We start from the raw sequence: 15,559 nt of genomic DNA on the forward strand, positions 1-15,559 counted from the left end.
TAAATACTTAAAGTTTACGCATAAATCTATACTTTCGTATATTAATTTTATGCGAGTAAATTAAGTAGTTATATATATATATATATATATATATACTGGAGCCGATAGCCACAGCATAAAAACGAGATTCAAACTATCTCCAGTCAAGTATCAAAAACTTGTCACCATAACAACATACATTGATGTTTAGCAGTTTGAACACAAACACACGCACACCTCACCTCTTATAAGCAGTACTTAAAAAAAACTTGTGGGAGAAAAAAATTCATACCAACTGAACTGTTCATACTCGCACAATAAGTAGGAGGCTCTCTCTTTTTTTTAGTAATGGTTCCCCCAGTCACCAAGGCTAAAAGCCACTCGAGGATAAGGGTCGGTGAGATTTTCAGTAAGACGGCGGAATAGTATGAAATGATTGAAAACTGTTTAATTGACAGGATAGCATGGCAGATGCTTGACATTGTGATTGAAAATGTTGTAGTCTGTAAGGAAACCTTCCCACGGTAACGTGTTTCACTTTTAAGTCCTCTTAAACTCTGGGTGTTTGTAAATAAAATGTCATTCAAGGGAAACATTGATAGCATTTTATATATATATATATATATATATATATACTAGCAAAAGTACCCGTCATTGACCGAGTTCAAAAACAGCCTACAGAAAATGGACTCTGATTTATGAAAGTATGATAGGTTATGAAAAGGAAGGGTTGTAAAGAGATAGCCTCGAATTTGGGGGTATCAAAACCAAAAGCAAAATATGATGAAAGTAAAAATAAAATAGATAAACCCCATAATTTATTATACCATACCTGTTCACACTGAAACACTTATCACAATATTCTGTGGATCTATATTAAAAAACCTTGTTAAACTTTGTGACATATTTCCATTCTATGGAGGTCAGGCGCGAACGAACACCCCATAACTTTATTATACCATATTTCTTCAAATTGAAACATAATTATCAAAGTATACTTACGCAGATAGATATGAAAAGTCTTTATTAAAGTTTGTGCCTATTTCCATTCTACGGAGGCCAGGCGTGAACGCAGACCCCACAATTTTATTATACATCCCTATTTAAATTAAAACATACTTATCAAAGTATTCTTATGTACATCTATATCAAAAACACTTGTAAACGTTTTTTTTTTTTTTTTAATTTTTTATTTCCATACTATGTGGAGCAAGCGCGGACACAGACCCCACATTTTTAATGAACCACTGTTCCGCCAGATCAAACATACCCATTCCTGTGTCTCGATACATCTATCATTATATGTAATCAGTTTTTTAAAATAGTCAACCATATAGGAGCCTATTCGTGACCACACACACACACACACACACACACACACACACAGAGGCATTCAGCTTCTATATTTTTTAAATGTATCATCTCCCATTTCATTCGATTTTTATTAGTAAAAAAAGGGAATCCCTTGATCCAACTTACGAAAAGTTAGGGTGAAACTGGTCAGCTGGCCTCCCACATTAATTTTTTTTTTTTTTTTACCCCCAATTTCCCACTTTTACTCAGGAAGACCCATTTTAATGTTCATGTTATGATTGCAATATATATATATATATATATATATATATGTGTGTGTATGTATATGTGTTTTCAATTATAGTTCATTCTTTGTGTATACCAATCATTTTCGTTTAGAAGCTAAATATGTTAAATATAACGGAGCATATATAAAAGAAAAACAGTATAGTTACATTCCAAGATCCAAATGGCCATCAGAAAGACAGATGCACCAGACTACGAACATGTGAAAACTGGTGAAATGGAAGGACGCATTAATTGCGAAATGCCATTAAAATGCACAAACTGTAAACAAAAACACGCAGCTGACTTAAAAGAATGTGAAGGTTAGTTGAGAGCACATCACTCACCAACGTATGCAAATATAGCTAAAATGACAAATAACTCGATTTCGAGACAAGAAACGACTCAAAACAATGATTTAATTGATGAAAGAATTAAGATTACTAGTAGAAACATTAAAGGAAAATTTAACTAGATGGGACCTAAAAGAAAATCCTCAACCCAGAATGATGGAACTGAAAATACTACAAACTAAACAAAACAGCAAACGTCAAACTTATCCAATATTACTACCAAACCCAAAGATCTTTCACCCACGAAAACAAAACCTCTAAAGAAAAATCAGTATAACAAACAGAAAACAGAAATGGTGCTGGTTGAGGATTAAAATAAATTCAAACTAATCGAAACCAAGAAAGATACTCAAGACAGAAAATTAAGAAGCCCAAATGAAAACAAACCAAAAAGCCTGGAGGTGAAAAAAAATTTTTGTGAACACTCCCACTCTAGATCCAAACCAGAAATAACACCAAATGATGTACCAAACCAAAAACCTAAAGCAATACACAATGGAAGTTGATGCAAGCACCTACAAGACCTTCCTAGAAGCAAGAAAGATAAGAGAAGCATTGAAAAATGCAAAGAAATAATCAACAAAAACCCAAAGCAAAATAAAGAACCTATCCATGCAAAACCTCATGAATAAAAACATCATACAGTGGAATTGCAGAGGCGCAAAACCAAATTATGAAGAAATTACACGTATAATAGCGAAATACAACCCCAGTATAATTGGCCCATGTTTTGATAAGCTTCTGGGTTTGACCTTTATTCCTGACCTAAAATGGAACACGTACATCAAGTCAGTTGCCAAGGTCGCTGGAAAAATGGTAGGATCCTTCTACCGCTCTAAAAGATATCTCACTGCTGATGCAATTCTCTATCTATATAAAAGCCAAGTACGTCCAAGGATGGAGTACTGCTGCCACATCTGGGCAGGAGCTGCTAAAAACAGCCTATCCTACCTTGACAGAGTGCAAAATAGGCTTTGTGGCTTAATGGGGGATGCCCTTTTCTCTTCCCTGCAACCTCTCTTCCATAGGAGAGATGTTGTGAGCCTGTCTTTGTTTTATCGTTACTTCCATGGCAAGTGCTCGTCTGAGCTCCAATCTCTGGTCCCCCTTCGCCAATCTTTCACGATAAACACCCGTCTAGCTGAAACCACTGCCAAAAATTTTCCCCACTCTTTATCTAAACCAAAACAAAAACATAGATTCCATGAACAAAGCTTCTTTCTTAGAACTGCACGCCTGTGGAACTCTCTTCCATTTGCCTGTTTCCTACCTAACTACAACCTGGCTCTTTTCAAGTCCAACATAAACAAATTCCTGATGAACCGCCCCCTTAAGTAAGACACTTTATCAAATCTCCAATACTAACGATTATTACGATATTATCCCATTGATTACTGTACACACAATAACCTTTATCCCTGAGTGGCTTCCGGGCCTTGATAAGTAGTGACTACCTTGTAAAAAAAAAAAAAAAAAAAAAAATGGCCCACAGAAACCCTGATAAAGGAAACTGACAATATCACCTTCAAAGGATATCACATCTACAACCAAACAAATAGATCAAAAAGAGATAACCAACCAATAGGTGGTATCTCAATTATGATAAAAAACCAGATGCTACATATGAAATTACAACTCCAAACAAACTTTCAAGCAAAAGCAATTAAAGCATCACTCCACCAACCAATAACTATTTGTTCAATCTACGTTCCACCTAAATACAAACTAAATAAAACCAAACACGGTACCCCTGTAATAATAATAAAGGGTTGGGTTCGAGATTCCTAACAAACGGTTCCCCAGTTCGATACAAAAAACACCTGATGAAGGTCGGAGGGCAAAACGGCCGAAACGTTGTGACTATAACACGCAAGATGAGGAAGTCAGTCCGACAATCTCAATCAATGAAAACACCTCATCTCCAAAATACAGACAATTACTAAATAAAACCAAAATTGGAGATCTGATTGCACAACTCCCCATCCCTTTCATTGGGGGACTTCAGTGTCCACAACAAAATGTGAGGATGTGAAAATATCAACCAAACTGGAAATATTATTGAATCACTACTGGGATCACCTGAATTATGTATATTCAATGACAAAACGCACACATACCTTCACCCAGGCACAGGAACAACATCAGCTATTGACCTAACCCTATGCTCCCCCCACAATATTTATGGACTTTCAATAGGGAGGTACATAATGACCATGGTGGCAGTAACCACTTCCCAATTTTTCTCAAAACTCAGGAACTCACAACAGAAGAAATAAAACCAAAATGGCAACTCTATAAAGTTAACTGGACCGAATTTAGTAAACTTTGCTCAACATTAATTAATCAAGAAATAGTTAACGAACCAGATTCAATGTTAGTTTTCAATATACTAAACGAAGTAGCAACCAAAATAATCCCGAAATCCTCCACTAAACCACACCTAAAAGCAACGCTATGGTTCACAACAGAATGCAAGGAGGAAATAACCAACAGGAAAAAAAATGCTGAAGTTCTTCAAACAATATTCTACAAAAAACAACCTCCAAAAATACCAACAAACACGAGCAAAAGCGTGCTACACTATTAAAAGAAGCAAAAAAGAAACCTAGCAAAATTATATTTTCAAACTAAACATCATCAACGCTCTGATCCCCAGCTGGCATCAATTGTGATTGATGGCTCTCGTCTGGGTGAGGCCCCGTGTTTTGACAAGCTTCTGGGTTTGACCTTTACTCCTGATCTGAAATGGAACACGTACATCAAGTCTGTTGCCAAGGTCGCAGGAAAGATGGTGGGATCCTTCTACCGCTCCAGAAGATATCTCGCTACTGATGCAATTCTCTATCTATATAAAAGCCAAGTACGGCCAAGGATGGAATACTGTTGCCATATCTGGGCAGGAGCTGCCAAAAACAGCCTATCATGCCTTGACAGAGTACAAAATAGACTTTGTGGTTTAGTGGGGGATGCCCTTTTCTCTACCCTGCAACCCCTCTCCCACAGAAGAGACGTTGCGAGCCTATCCTTGTTTTATTGTTATTTTCATGGCAGGTGCTCGTCTGAACTCTAATCCCTGGTCCCCCCTCGCCAATCTTTCACGATAAACACCCGTCTAGCTGAATCCACTGTGAAAAATTTCCCTCACTCTATATCTGTGCCTAAATCAAAACGCGGATTTCATGAGCAAAGCTTCTTTCTTAGAACTGCACGCCTGTGGAACTCTGTTCCGTCTGCCTGCTTCCCTCCGGACTACAACTTGGATGTCTTCAAGTCTAATGTTAACAAATTCCTAATGAACCGCCCCCCTAATTAAACACTTCATCAAAGCTCCACACTAACGTAATGTACTTGCAATAACCCTTATCCCTGAGTGGCTTCCGGGCCTTGATAAGTGGTGATCACTGTGTAAAAAAAAAAAAAAAAAAAAAAAAAAAAAAAAACAACATGCCACAAAAAAAAAAAAACATGGGGAAACAATAAGAAAAATAACTGGGGTAAAAATTGGAACACCAATAAACCATATAAGCACACCAGATTGAAGTGAACTATAGACTAAGATGCGATAGCAAATATAATCGCAAATGAATTCAGCCAAAACTTGTCATCCAACCACTACTCCCCTAAATTCCAATATAGAAATTATGCAGAAAAGGAAAAACTCAACTTCACATCCAATAACAAGGAATATTCTAAGACTTCATTCACAACAATAGAATACATAAAAGTAAGGATACAGCCACTGGATCAGACGATATTCACTATCAGTTCTTAAAACACCTGCCAGACACCTCCCTCAACATTTTCCTACAGATAATTGACTAACAACCTCCTGAAACACTGGCTCTAATCTAACATCATCCCAACTATCGTCTCATCGCTCTAACAAGTTGTATCTGTAAAACTATGGAAAGGATGCTCAATGAAAGACTGATGTTATTTATAATGTAAATCTCACCTGTTTGTTTAAATGTATGTATTATGTATGTCTCACAAAAACTTTTGACAGAAGTGATGGATCCTGACAAGATCGGTATCATTTTGAAGCTCAATGTCTCGGATGACAAATATCGAAAAATTGGCCCAAAACATTAATTCCTTCACTCTATAAACCCGGCTGTTTTGTACAAGGAGAGGTCAATTTTTTTTTTTTTTTTTTTTTTTTTTCCAACATTTTAGCAAGTCACTGTTGGATTAACTTCTGTTAATTTCAACGTTTTTGACTTCCGGCCACGTCATGGAGACATCGGCTAAGATGTCAGATTTTCTTTCTTTTCTGCCTTTGCGTCACGGGTTCAAGCCTGCCTGCCTACTACCACTTACAAAATTTTTTTTTTAACGCCTCTCTTTACCCTGGCTGCCTACTGTTGTTTTGATTCCCTCCCCCCGCTACTACCTTTTTATTTTTATTTTTTTTTTTTTTTTAAACACCTTTCTTCACATTCACTTGCTTGCCTACTATTGCTTAGCACACACTTTCAAATACGCAGGCAATGCCGGGCACCCAGGCTAGTTATTTAGAAAATTATTACTAGGGCTTTGACAACAATATTCTTTTCGTTGTTTGGGCTCTCGAGTATATATCTGACAGTTAGACACAGTTAATCAACTGGGAACCACATCACTCTATATAAAAGCATATAAGATATCAACGGCTACACACTCGAGAGTCAAAACAATGAAAAGAATATGCTGTTGTCCTCGCCCTAATTATAACATCTCCAGACACCAAAGTGGATTTAGACCACACCAACATACTAATGACTAACTTATTGGACTAGAAACATTCATCCATAATGGTCTAATAAGAAACCATCATATGATCTCAGTCTTTTTTGAACTTGAAAAAGTACGACCCCACATGGAGGTATAGCATCCTGAAAGATATTCGTAATATGGGAATCAGGAAACCTAGCAATGTTTATCCAAGAATTCCTATCTTACAGAACATATAAAGTATGCATGGGAAACATAACATCAGACCAGTACATTTAAGAAACAGGGGTACCACAGGGTAGTGTATTATCTGTCACCCTATTTCTAATTAAAACCAATATAACTAAAATTGTTAACATGGGGTTTGAAAACACCCTATTCGTTGATGACTTCTCTATAACTTGCTCCTCACCAAACATGCCAACAATTTTAAAGACAAATGCAACATTGTTTCAACAAAATAGACCATTGGATTAATCAAAATGCATTTAAAATATCCAAAAGCAAAACCACATTCGTCCACTTTTGTAGGAAACAAAAATACTACCTTGACTCACAGCTCAATTAATACCAGTAGTACAACACACCAAGTTTTTAGGAATCATTTTTGATAATAAACTGAACTTGACACAGCGCATTAACAACTTAAAACAAAAATGCCTAAAAGCAATAAACATCTTAAAAATAATATCCAGACTAGACTGGGGAGCAGACCAGACTCCAATGCTCAAAATATACCATTCACATATCAGATCCAAACTGAACTATGGTTGTGCCATGTGCAGCTCCACTCACAAAATCCTACAAAAAAAAAAAACTATTCCCATACAGAATCCAGGTTTGAGACTCAGCCTGGGAGCTTATCAAACCTCATTAATGGAAAGCCTGCATGTAGAAACCCATATGGAGCCCCTACATTTAAGATGGGAAAAACTTGCGTTACAATACGCAACAAAACTGCAACATACAAAAACTACCTTCAATTTACAAACTTTTATTCAGGGAAACCAAAAAGCATACCCTCTTTTTGATACAAAATCAAAGAAACAATATTTCAAATTAATGGAAAACCAGATAACATAGTTACACAAAAAATAAATGACAGGCCACCATGGACATTAAACAAACCAAAAATTAACCTAACACTCATTAAATATAAGAAAAACATTACAAACAATTTAACAAACAGAAGCAACTTTGGAGAACTCTGAGAAAAGTATGCAGAATATAAAGGAATATACATCAATGGGTCGAAAACCATAAATGGAACAGGCGCAGTAGATACATATGAGCAAAGCCAATAGCAAGTACAACTAGCCAATGATACTTCAATATACACAGCTGAACCACAAGCCATCAAAATGGCACTCGAATATATCAAAGACAACAACAAACAAAAGTTTATCATATACACAGACTCCCTATCCTGTATCATGGCCCTTGAAGAGGAAAAAAATTATACAGGAATATAATGAAATAACCGAAAAAGGTAAAATAATTGTAATAGTCTGGATACCAAGCCATGTTGGAATCCCAGGAAACAAAAAGGCAGACAAACTGGCTAGAGAAGCCACAAACCATCAAATCAAAAAAATCAAAATACCACAGGCAGACCTGAAAAGAAACATTAACAAACATCTGGAAAACAGGTGGAATGGAATAGGTTCACAGAACAACCTGTATGAGCATCAGCTTAGAATCAAAAATGAAAAACAAAAAGCCTTCAAGGAAGAAGGAAGTAGATTGTGCTGAGCTGAATTGGACACACAAAAGTAACTCATTCCAACCTAATCAAAGTGGAGGAAGCACTAAACTTCACACTCTGCAACCAACAAATAACAATCAAATATTTACTGACTGTGTAGAAGACACAAACACATCCAGAAGAAATATTTTGGAACAGCAATCATTTGGAAAATTATTCCAAGAAGTGGAGCCTCAACAAATTTCAAAATACTTAAAATAAAAAAAAATAAAAAAATAAAATAAAAATTTTTTTCAAACTCCTGTAAACTAAACAAGTAACATTTTACTTTAGAAAAACAAACTCTTTACAAATTTTTCGGGAAACTTAAAGCGTCTTGCTTCTGAAGATAAACTTTTTAAGAAATTTAAAACATCTTTACAAGAAATTAAAAATTTTCTATATCACTAAACCTTCTCTTGGCATTAAATGACCCCTAGAGGTTGAAATGCCATTAAACAAACACTCACTCACACTCACCCCAACCTTCTTCAGGTGTATATTGTCAAACTCTGGCATCTTTCTGTTAAACTCTGGTATGGAATTCTTAACAAAAATCCTGTTATTTAATCCAATGGAAGTAGTATACTCTTGTTCTGTCAGTCATGACAAGTCTTAAGCAATTGTATTCCAGGGCTCTACGAAAAATTTATCTTTAGTTGACCTTTTGATGACTAAATATTCTAGTTTACTAGCTAAACTTGTGATTTTTGGAATATGACATCTTTGTTCCATGACGGGAATGTACATCAAAGATTTTTTTTTTTTTTAATAATTGCAATTCTAAATATACACCAAATTATATGCTGATACTTGAGCGTATAAACATTCAAATTTTTTCAAATGTTTTATAAGTAACTTTTGTTTTTAAAAAAATATATATTGTTCTAATGAAACTTTTCTTTAAATAATTTGACTTTGCTCATTTTATTTAAAAAAAAAAAAAAAAAAAAAAGATTGAAAAGACATTTTAACACTCAGTAATGAGCTTTGGAAGATTGTTGGTGAAAAAAACAATCGCCAAAAGATGAGCATTTTATTATTTCTAGTCACCACTGGGAAAAAATCACTCGCAAATCCGACTGGTTCACTCACAACGTAAAGCCCTGTATTGTTAGTATTGTCTGCATTGATCACTTAGATCTGAATTTTACATAGTACCTTATCTGTTATGCCACAGGTCTGTATGAATTGCTTAAGGCTTCTACCCAGTCATGGCTGATGAAATAAGAGCATTCTACCCCTGTTGATTAATAAGGGTTTTTATTTAAAATTCTGTGCAGATTCCAGAGTTTTGCAGAAAGATTTCTGGTTCTACAAGATGCAAGAGGTTACATCAGCCAAAATGTCAAAATAATACAAGAGCAATAGTTTGAATCATACAAATTTTAAATGCTCGTGTAATTCTGAAACATAAAATTATTTTTAACTCATTTTTACAGTGGTTTTGCAAGTGTAGAAGTCCACGAAGACATGTTAATGGACACAGTACACGCACTGACATATCGAAATGTATATTAACTTGATAATTTGATCCACAAGAGTAAGTCGTGGAACAAAGAAAGGAAAAACACAACACCAATGTTTCACATATATTTGATGGTTGGACTTGTGAGTGTGCGTGTGCTCTCCCCGTTCTATCGATGTTATATCGCAATTCGTCTCTATCTCTGTTTCGCGGTCAGCTCTAAAAACTGTCCAACTGTTGTCGCTACCAACTCCCATCCGTCGCAACCGGCAGCTCAGTGTCAACTAACTGTCTTTTCTGCATCGGTATCTGAAGTCACCCCACCTCGGTCACCTGGAAGCTGCCTTTTCCTTGTAATCTGTTCTGTAGGCTTCTATTGTCATTGTCAAATCTAAAAGGCTCGATCTAAAAATACCTACAGATTCATTGTTTACTACTTCCTATTTCATTGTACATTTGTATGACTCTTCCTATCTATTGTTCCCCCCCTCAGCACTTAGTGACACATGGGTCACCTTCATAGTATCAGATAGTATGCACAATGACATATCGAAATGTATATTAACTTGATAATTTGATCCACAAGAGTAACATGCTCTCGTTCCATCTGCCGTGATTAGGTAGAAGTCTTCAGTACTTTACAGTTGTATTCATATTGCCCGCACTGAGGATTGAACTTTCAACCTCCTGAAAAGTATCACTTACAACTGAATTTTATTTTGCAAAAACTCTGTGGCATAATGAACAAAGTACTCCATCCATCCATCCATCCATCTATCCATCCATCCATCCATCGCCCTTGAGCCCCTGGAGGGGCTTAGGCCATCTACAACTTTGTAGATGCTTTTGTAGCAACTGAGTTCTTTTTATGAGGTGAGGGTGCTGGCCCCACGCCTAACCTTTCCAGAAGGTACATACAGCGCCTAGCCTTCCGAAATAGTCACCCATCTGGTACTGGCCAGGCTCAACGTTACTTTGATGATCTGACGAGATCCGGTGTGTCAACGTGATTGTGCCGTACTTACAGCAACTGGTATTCCTAAGCAGTCACCCATCTAACTACTGACCAGGATCTATGTTGCTTAACTTCGGGGATTGAACGAGAACCGGTTTTTTCAACATGATATTGCCGTAAGCAGATAAAGAACTATGTAAAATTAATTTTAAATCGCCATCTCGTGATTCTGAAACACAAAATTATTTTTAACTTATATTTTTACAGTGGTTATGCAAGTATAGAAGTCCACGAAGAAATGTTAATGGACACAGTACGCACAATGACATATCGGTGAGTAAGCTTTTTCTTTTGTCTTTCTGCATATCCTAAGTGGATATTAAATTTCAGTTCATTCATTTTGTTTCAGGTTTCCTTTTCAGTGGGAAACAAGTTATTGTAGGTGCAACGCCGATTTTCTTTCTTTCTTTTTTTTTTTTTTTTTTAAACAACACCTGTTCTAATCACATGAAAATGTGATAATTCCTCTACCATCAGACTAGTATACTTGTTAACCAGCAGCTGGCTGTCTGTATCGTAACATCAATTTTTGTTTAAGTTGCACCTGCTGGTTGTAGTCTACCTGTTATAATTGATATATTATTTTGCTTAAATGTAACCCTCGTCATGCCTCCACAGGCAAATTAAAGTGTCAGCTGTGATGCTAAACATAAACACTGATCTGTTTTCCATTGAAGAAAAATTTTAATTACTTTTGTAAGTTTCTAGCTATCCCTGGTGGTTTAGAGATGGTAGGTGTATAATTAGTCGGTTAATGAATTATGTAAAAGGAATTCAATCGGATAGTGCTGCGAAATGGTTAATCTGACAAAGAGTTTGAATAATCTGTGCTGCATCTTTTAATTTTTTTTTCAAATAGGATAAATAATGGGAGATTTCTATGTATAAACCTCCTCCTATATAATATAAAGACTAAATGTCTGTATGTTCAGCTAAAACTTGAAAAGTGCACAACAAACACCCACAAAACTGATATTTTTTATCGGCGAAATTCTAGATGCATAATATGTGTGTGTATGATCTTTATATAATAGAAGTGGATTTTATACATAGAAATATCACTCTCTCTCATGTTAAGACGATAAAGAGAAGTTACCTAGGAAGTCAATGTTGCCTTTTTATAGACACGGCCAAAACGAAAGAAGGAAGTATCTTTTGACAGTCTCTCTTTAAAAATATACCAAAAATCAAGTAATTATCCAATCAAAACAAAATTTTCACCAATTAGAATGAACTTTATAATGGTGTACTTTTTTCCCCCTTTTTTTTTTTTTTTTTTTTTTTTTTTTTTCTCATAATCAAGATATATATATATTGCTTACACCTCCCCCCTCTTTATTTGCTTAAAATAATTAGCCAAAATTGAGCAAAATATATTGTGGGGAGGGTGAGGATTGTAGATAAAATAAACAAACAAAAAAACAACAATTGCGCACATATCAGATTTTAAGATTGAAAATCCAAATTTTGAATTTATTTTTCATCTTTTGTGTTTTGAAGTGTGAAATTCATTGAATATATATTAATAATGATTATTATCGCTCAAATTAGCAAAAAAAAATATTTACATTATTTTTGTGAAAAACACTACTTTTAAATCTTTGAAAAATAAATAATTTTCATTTAGTGAGCTCAATATTGCTAATATACCATTAAATAGGAAATGCTTTGGAGAATCGATACCAAAAAAGAAAGAAATCGATAAATAACTGCGCACTTTGCTAAAAGTACGATAATTTCTTTTGGCAATTTCTTGTTTATTCACCTATGGTGTCTCAACTGTGATACTAGATGCAGGAGTTGTTTAACACATGCGACCCCTAGCATTCCCAAAATGGTCACTCATCTGGTACTGACCCGCCTCAATGTTGCTTAACTTCAGGGGTTATGTAGGCAACAAATATATAATCTTGCTTATGAAAAAAAAATGAAACCCTTTATTTAATTGTAAAATCAGACATTAAAAATACATGGCTAAATAGTTTTAGTCCCCCACCCCCGCCCTCCAGGCTTACATACTTAATTTTAAACCATCATTAATTTTTTTTTTTTTTTTTTTTTTTAAATTTCGCTACGCTACATCTATGGTGATATAAAAAGTTGAAATTCAGGTAGTTATATTATATTTTTGCTTATTCTTATAGCAAATCATCCCAAATTTTATTTAGAGAAGAAAAAAAAATTTTGTTCAAAAACCTTTTTTAAAAAATATTTTCATGTTTTAGTAATTGAGACAAAAATGGCAGTTTTGGAAAATTTTAAATTCTATTAAAAATAGAAAAAGTTTTATATCATTCTGCTTTTCATATGATAAAATTCAGCCTTTTATCTTTCTGGAAAAAAAAAAAGTTGTTCAAGAATAATGGATTTTAATAGATTTTAATTTGTTTTAAAAACAACAACTACTTGTTTATTTTTCCAATTTTTGGCCGTGCCTACCTTTTTTTTACCTTTACATTTGTGTAATGCTGACTTTTTTTTCTTCTGACGAGAAACATTTAGCTTAGAAATGCCATGACCAAAAGAGTTTTCTCTCTTATTCCTCTTTCTGTGACCGTTATTGACTTGAAGTAAGAAAGTTTTTATGTAACTTTACTTTTTATCTTAACTTATACTACTGTTTGCTTCTTTTAACTGGATAGAGGTTTTTTTATCTAGATAAAACATACACAGTTCTTTTTAATGTTATCATGTAGTCTGTTTTCCTGTGATTAACTCAAGGGAAGTAACTCTGATTTTTTTTTCCAGTTATTTCCCTTATGCTGACTCTGGGAAAAGAGGGAAGAGGGACAAAGAAAGGGATATAAGTTATGTTACATTTTTGCCACGAAAATGCTAAATAGCCTTGCTAGTTTATATATAATTGTAAATTTGGAGCAAAATTTTTCTTTTTAATAAATTGTCAAAGGAGTTCTAGACTATTCCTGAACTGAATAGGGCCATTACAGCTAAAATTAGTGCTTGCAATGCAGAAGTGCATTTTTGGAAATTCAAAAATTATGTCAATTCCATCAAACCACTCTTTCATGATGCCATTTTCTGAACACGTCAGTTTTTCTTCTAAAAGAAAATTACCTTTCTGGTTCTTGTCGAGAATTCCCCCTATATTAAAAAACAAAGGAAAATCTCTAATGAATGTACTTGTGATGAAATGAAAATATCATATTTCAAATTAAATTCATGTAAATTGATAAAGTAGTTTTATTTTTAAAATCTAATTTTATGAGTAACAGAAGAGCGTTCATTTTATCCACCATTTTAAAAGCCATCTAAAAAAAAAAAAAAGTGGAGATAACTCAATAATTTAAGCTTGAGTTATCTTATGGCACCTATGAATTCTCATTAATCATTTAAAAATTATTTTCTTTATATAAATGAAACTACGTGATCAATTTATGTGATTTTCGGAATATGATAATTTTGTTTAGTAACTGATGTGTACATAATACAGATTTTTCTTTATTTTGGTTCTTTTTGGACAAGAATCATTTTTTTTTATTTAATCTAACTTTCAAAATAAAAATTCTAATATAAATCATTTAAAAAAGAAACTAGAAAAAATGATTTGAACAAATTTATTTCTGGGATTTATCGAATCAAATATATAAAAATTTGATCTTTTATTTTGTTCTATATTTAAATAATTTTTCTTTTTGTTTTTCCTTCAAATGTATAGTGACGCCATATTGAAAAACCAGGATTTATTTAAAGATAAGATTGTTGCAGATATTGGAGCTGGTACAGGTAAGATGTTTTATTTAATTTTGTGAAATTGTTACTATAAACCATTTTTTTCCTTTGTGTCCAGTTTCAATGTTAAAAGAAATCTTTGACTTGTACAACCTCATAAAAAGTTTGAATAACATGGAAATGTTTTTTTTTTTTTTTCATTAATATAAAAATGTAAATGACTAAACTACTCCTGCTGTTAAGCTTATTGGCAGTATACTACAGTGATTTCATTAATCTCATCAGCGGCTCTGCTGTTTTAACGACGTCAGCGACCATGGTAATCTTGGAGATAAGTAAAAACGGTAGTTTCCCATCGTTTTCCGTCTTGATCCAGGTGTGCATCTCCCCCAGTGAGTTAAACGTGCCCCCAGATACTAACCTGGAAATTTCTACGACTCTGTGCAGTACATACAGTGGCAAGCTTTCCCAAATGGTCACGTGTCTGGTACTGGCAAAGTTCATGAATTTACATCAGTAGAAAAACCATAGAATTTCAATTCCCATATATTTTCCTTCGAGCCCAATCGAATTACAGACATGTTTCTTCAATTTATCCTTCAAATGGGACAGAGATTCACCAGCTCAAATATGGCAACAGTATTGCATACATGGTCTGATAGTAAAATTGTAGAGATAAAGATTAACTTCTGGTATGAGAAAGTGTTTAGAGCGATAGAGAGAACTGATATTACGAGAAGTAGAAAGAGCAATGGATTTAATATATGAACCCCAAGAAAGATTTGATGAGAAAGAAAGACCAAGAAGTTTTAGAGTCGATTTCTCATCGAGAGCAGAGCCATCCATAAGAGTTTCAGGAAGAAAAAGGACATACCTGCAATTGAAGGATAATAGTTGAGTCTTAACAGGATTAAAGATACATGCCATTTCGGTACTTGTACAGGTTAGTCAAGACATTAAAAAATGAAAATATCAAAAAAAAAGGTTATATTTCACGTATTTGTTATGAAACGAAGTTC

The 15,559-nt window shown here is 34.3% G+C and overlaps 1 protein-coding gene and 1 pseudogene across 4 annotated transcripts in view; one reads left to right on the forward strand and one right to left on the reverse strand.

Annotated features, from left to right (window-relative positions):
• LOC145263763 (protein arginine N-methyltransferase 6-like) overlaps positions 1 to 15,559 on the forward strand; it is a 66,014-nt gene that overhangs the window by 20,902 nt on the left and 29,553 nt on the right. For all 4 annotated transcript variants that reach the window (XM_080120795.1, XM_080120796.1, XM_080120798.1 and 1 more), the window contains 2 exons: positions 11,058 to 11,123; positions 14,527 to 14,594. In XM_080120795.1, the coding sequence (XP_079976921.1) occupies positions 11,058 to 11,123; positions 14,527 to 14,594 (134 nt within the window). The remainder of the gene's footprint in view (positions 1 to 11,057; positions 11,124 to 14,526; positions 14,595 to 15,559) is intronic.
• On the reverse strand, positions 10,854 to 10,972 carry LOC145264073 (5S ribosomal RNA; annotated as a pseudogene).

Source organism: Euprymna scolopes, chromosome 39 (assembly GCF_053919585.1).
Source record: "Euprymna scolopes isolate OS-2025 chromosome 39, ASM5391958v1, whole genome shotgun sequence".
Classification (NCBI taxonomy): domain Eukaryota; kingdom Metazoa; phylum Mollusca; class Cephalopoda; order Sepiida; family Sepiolidae; genus Euprymna; species Euprymna scolopes.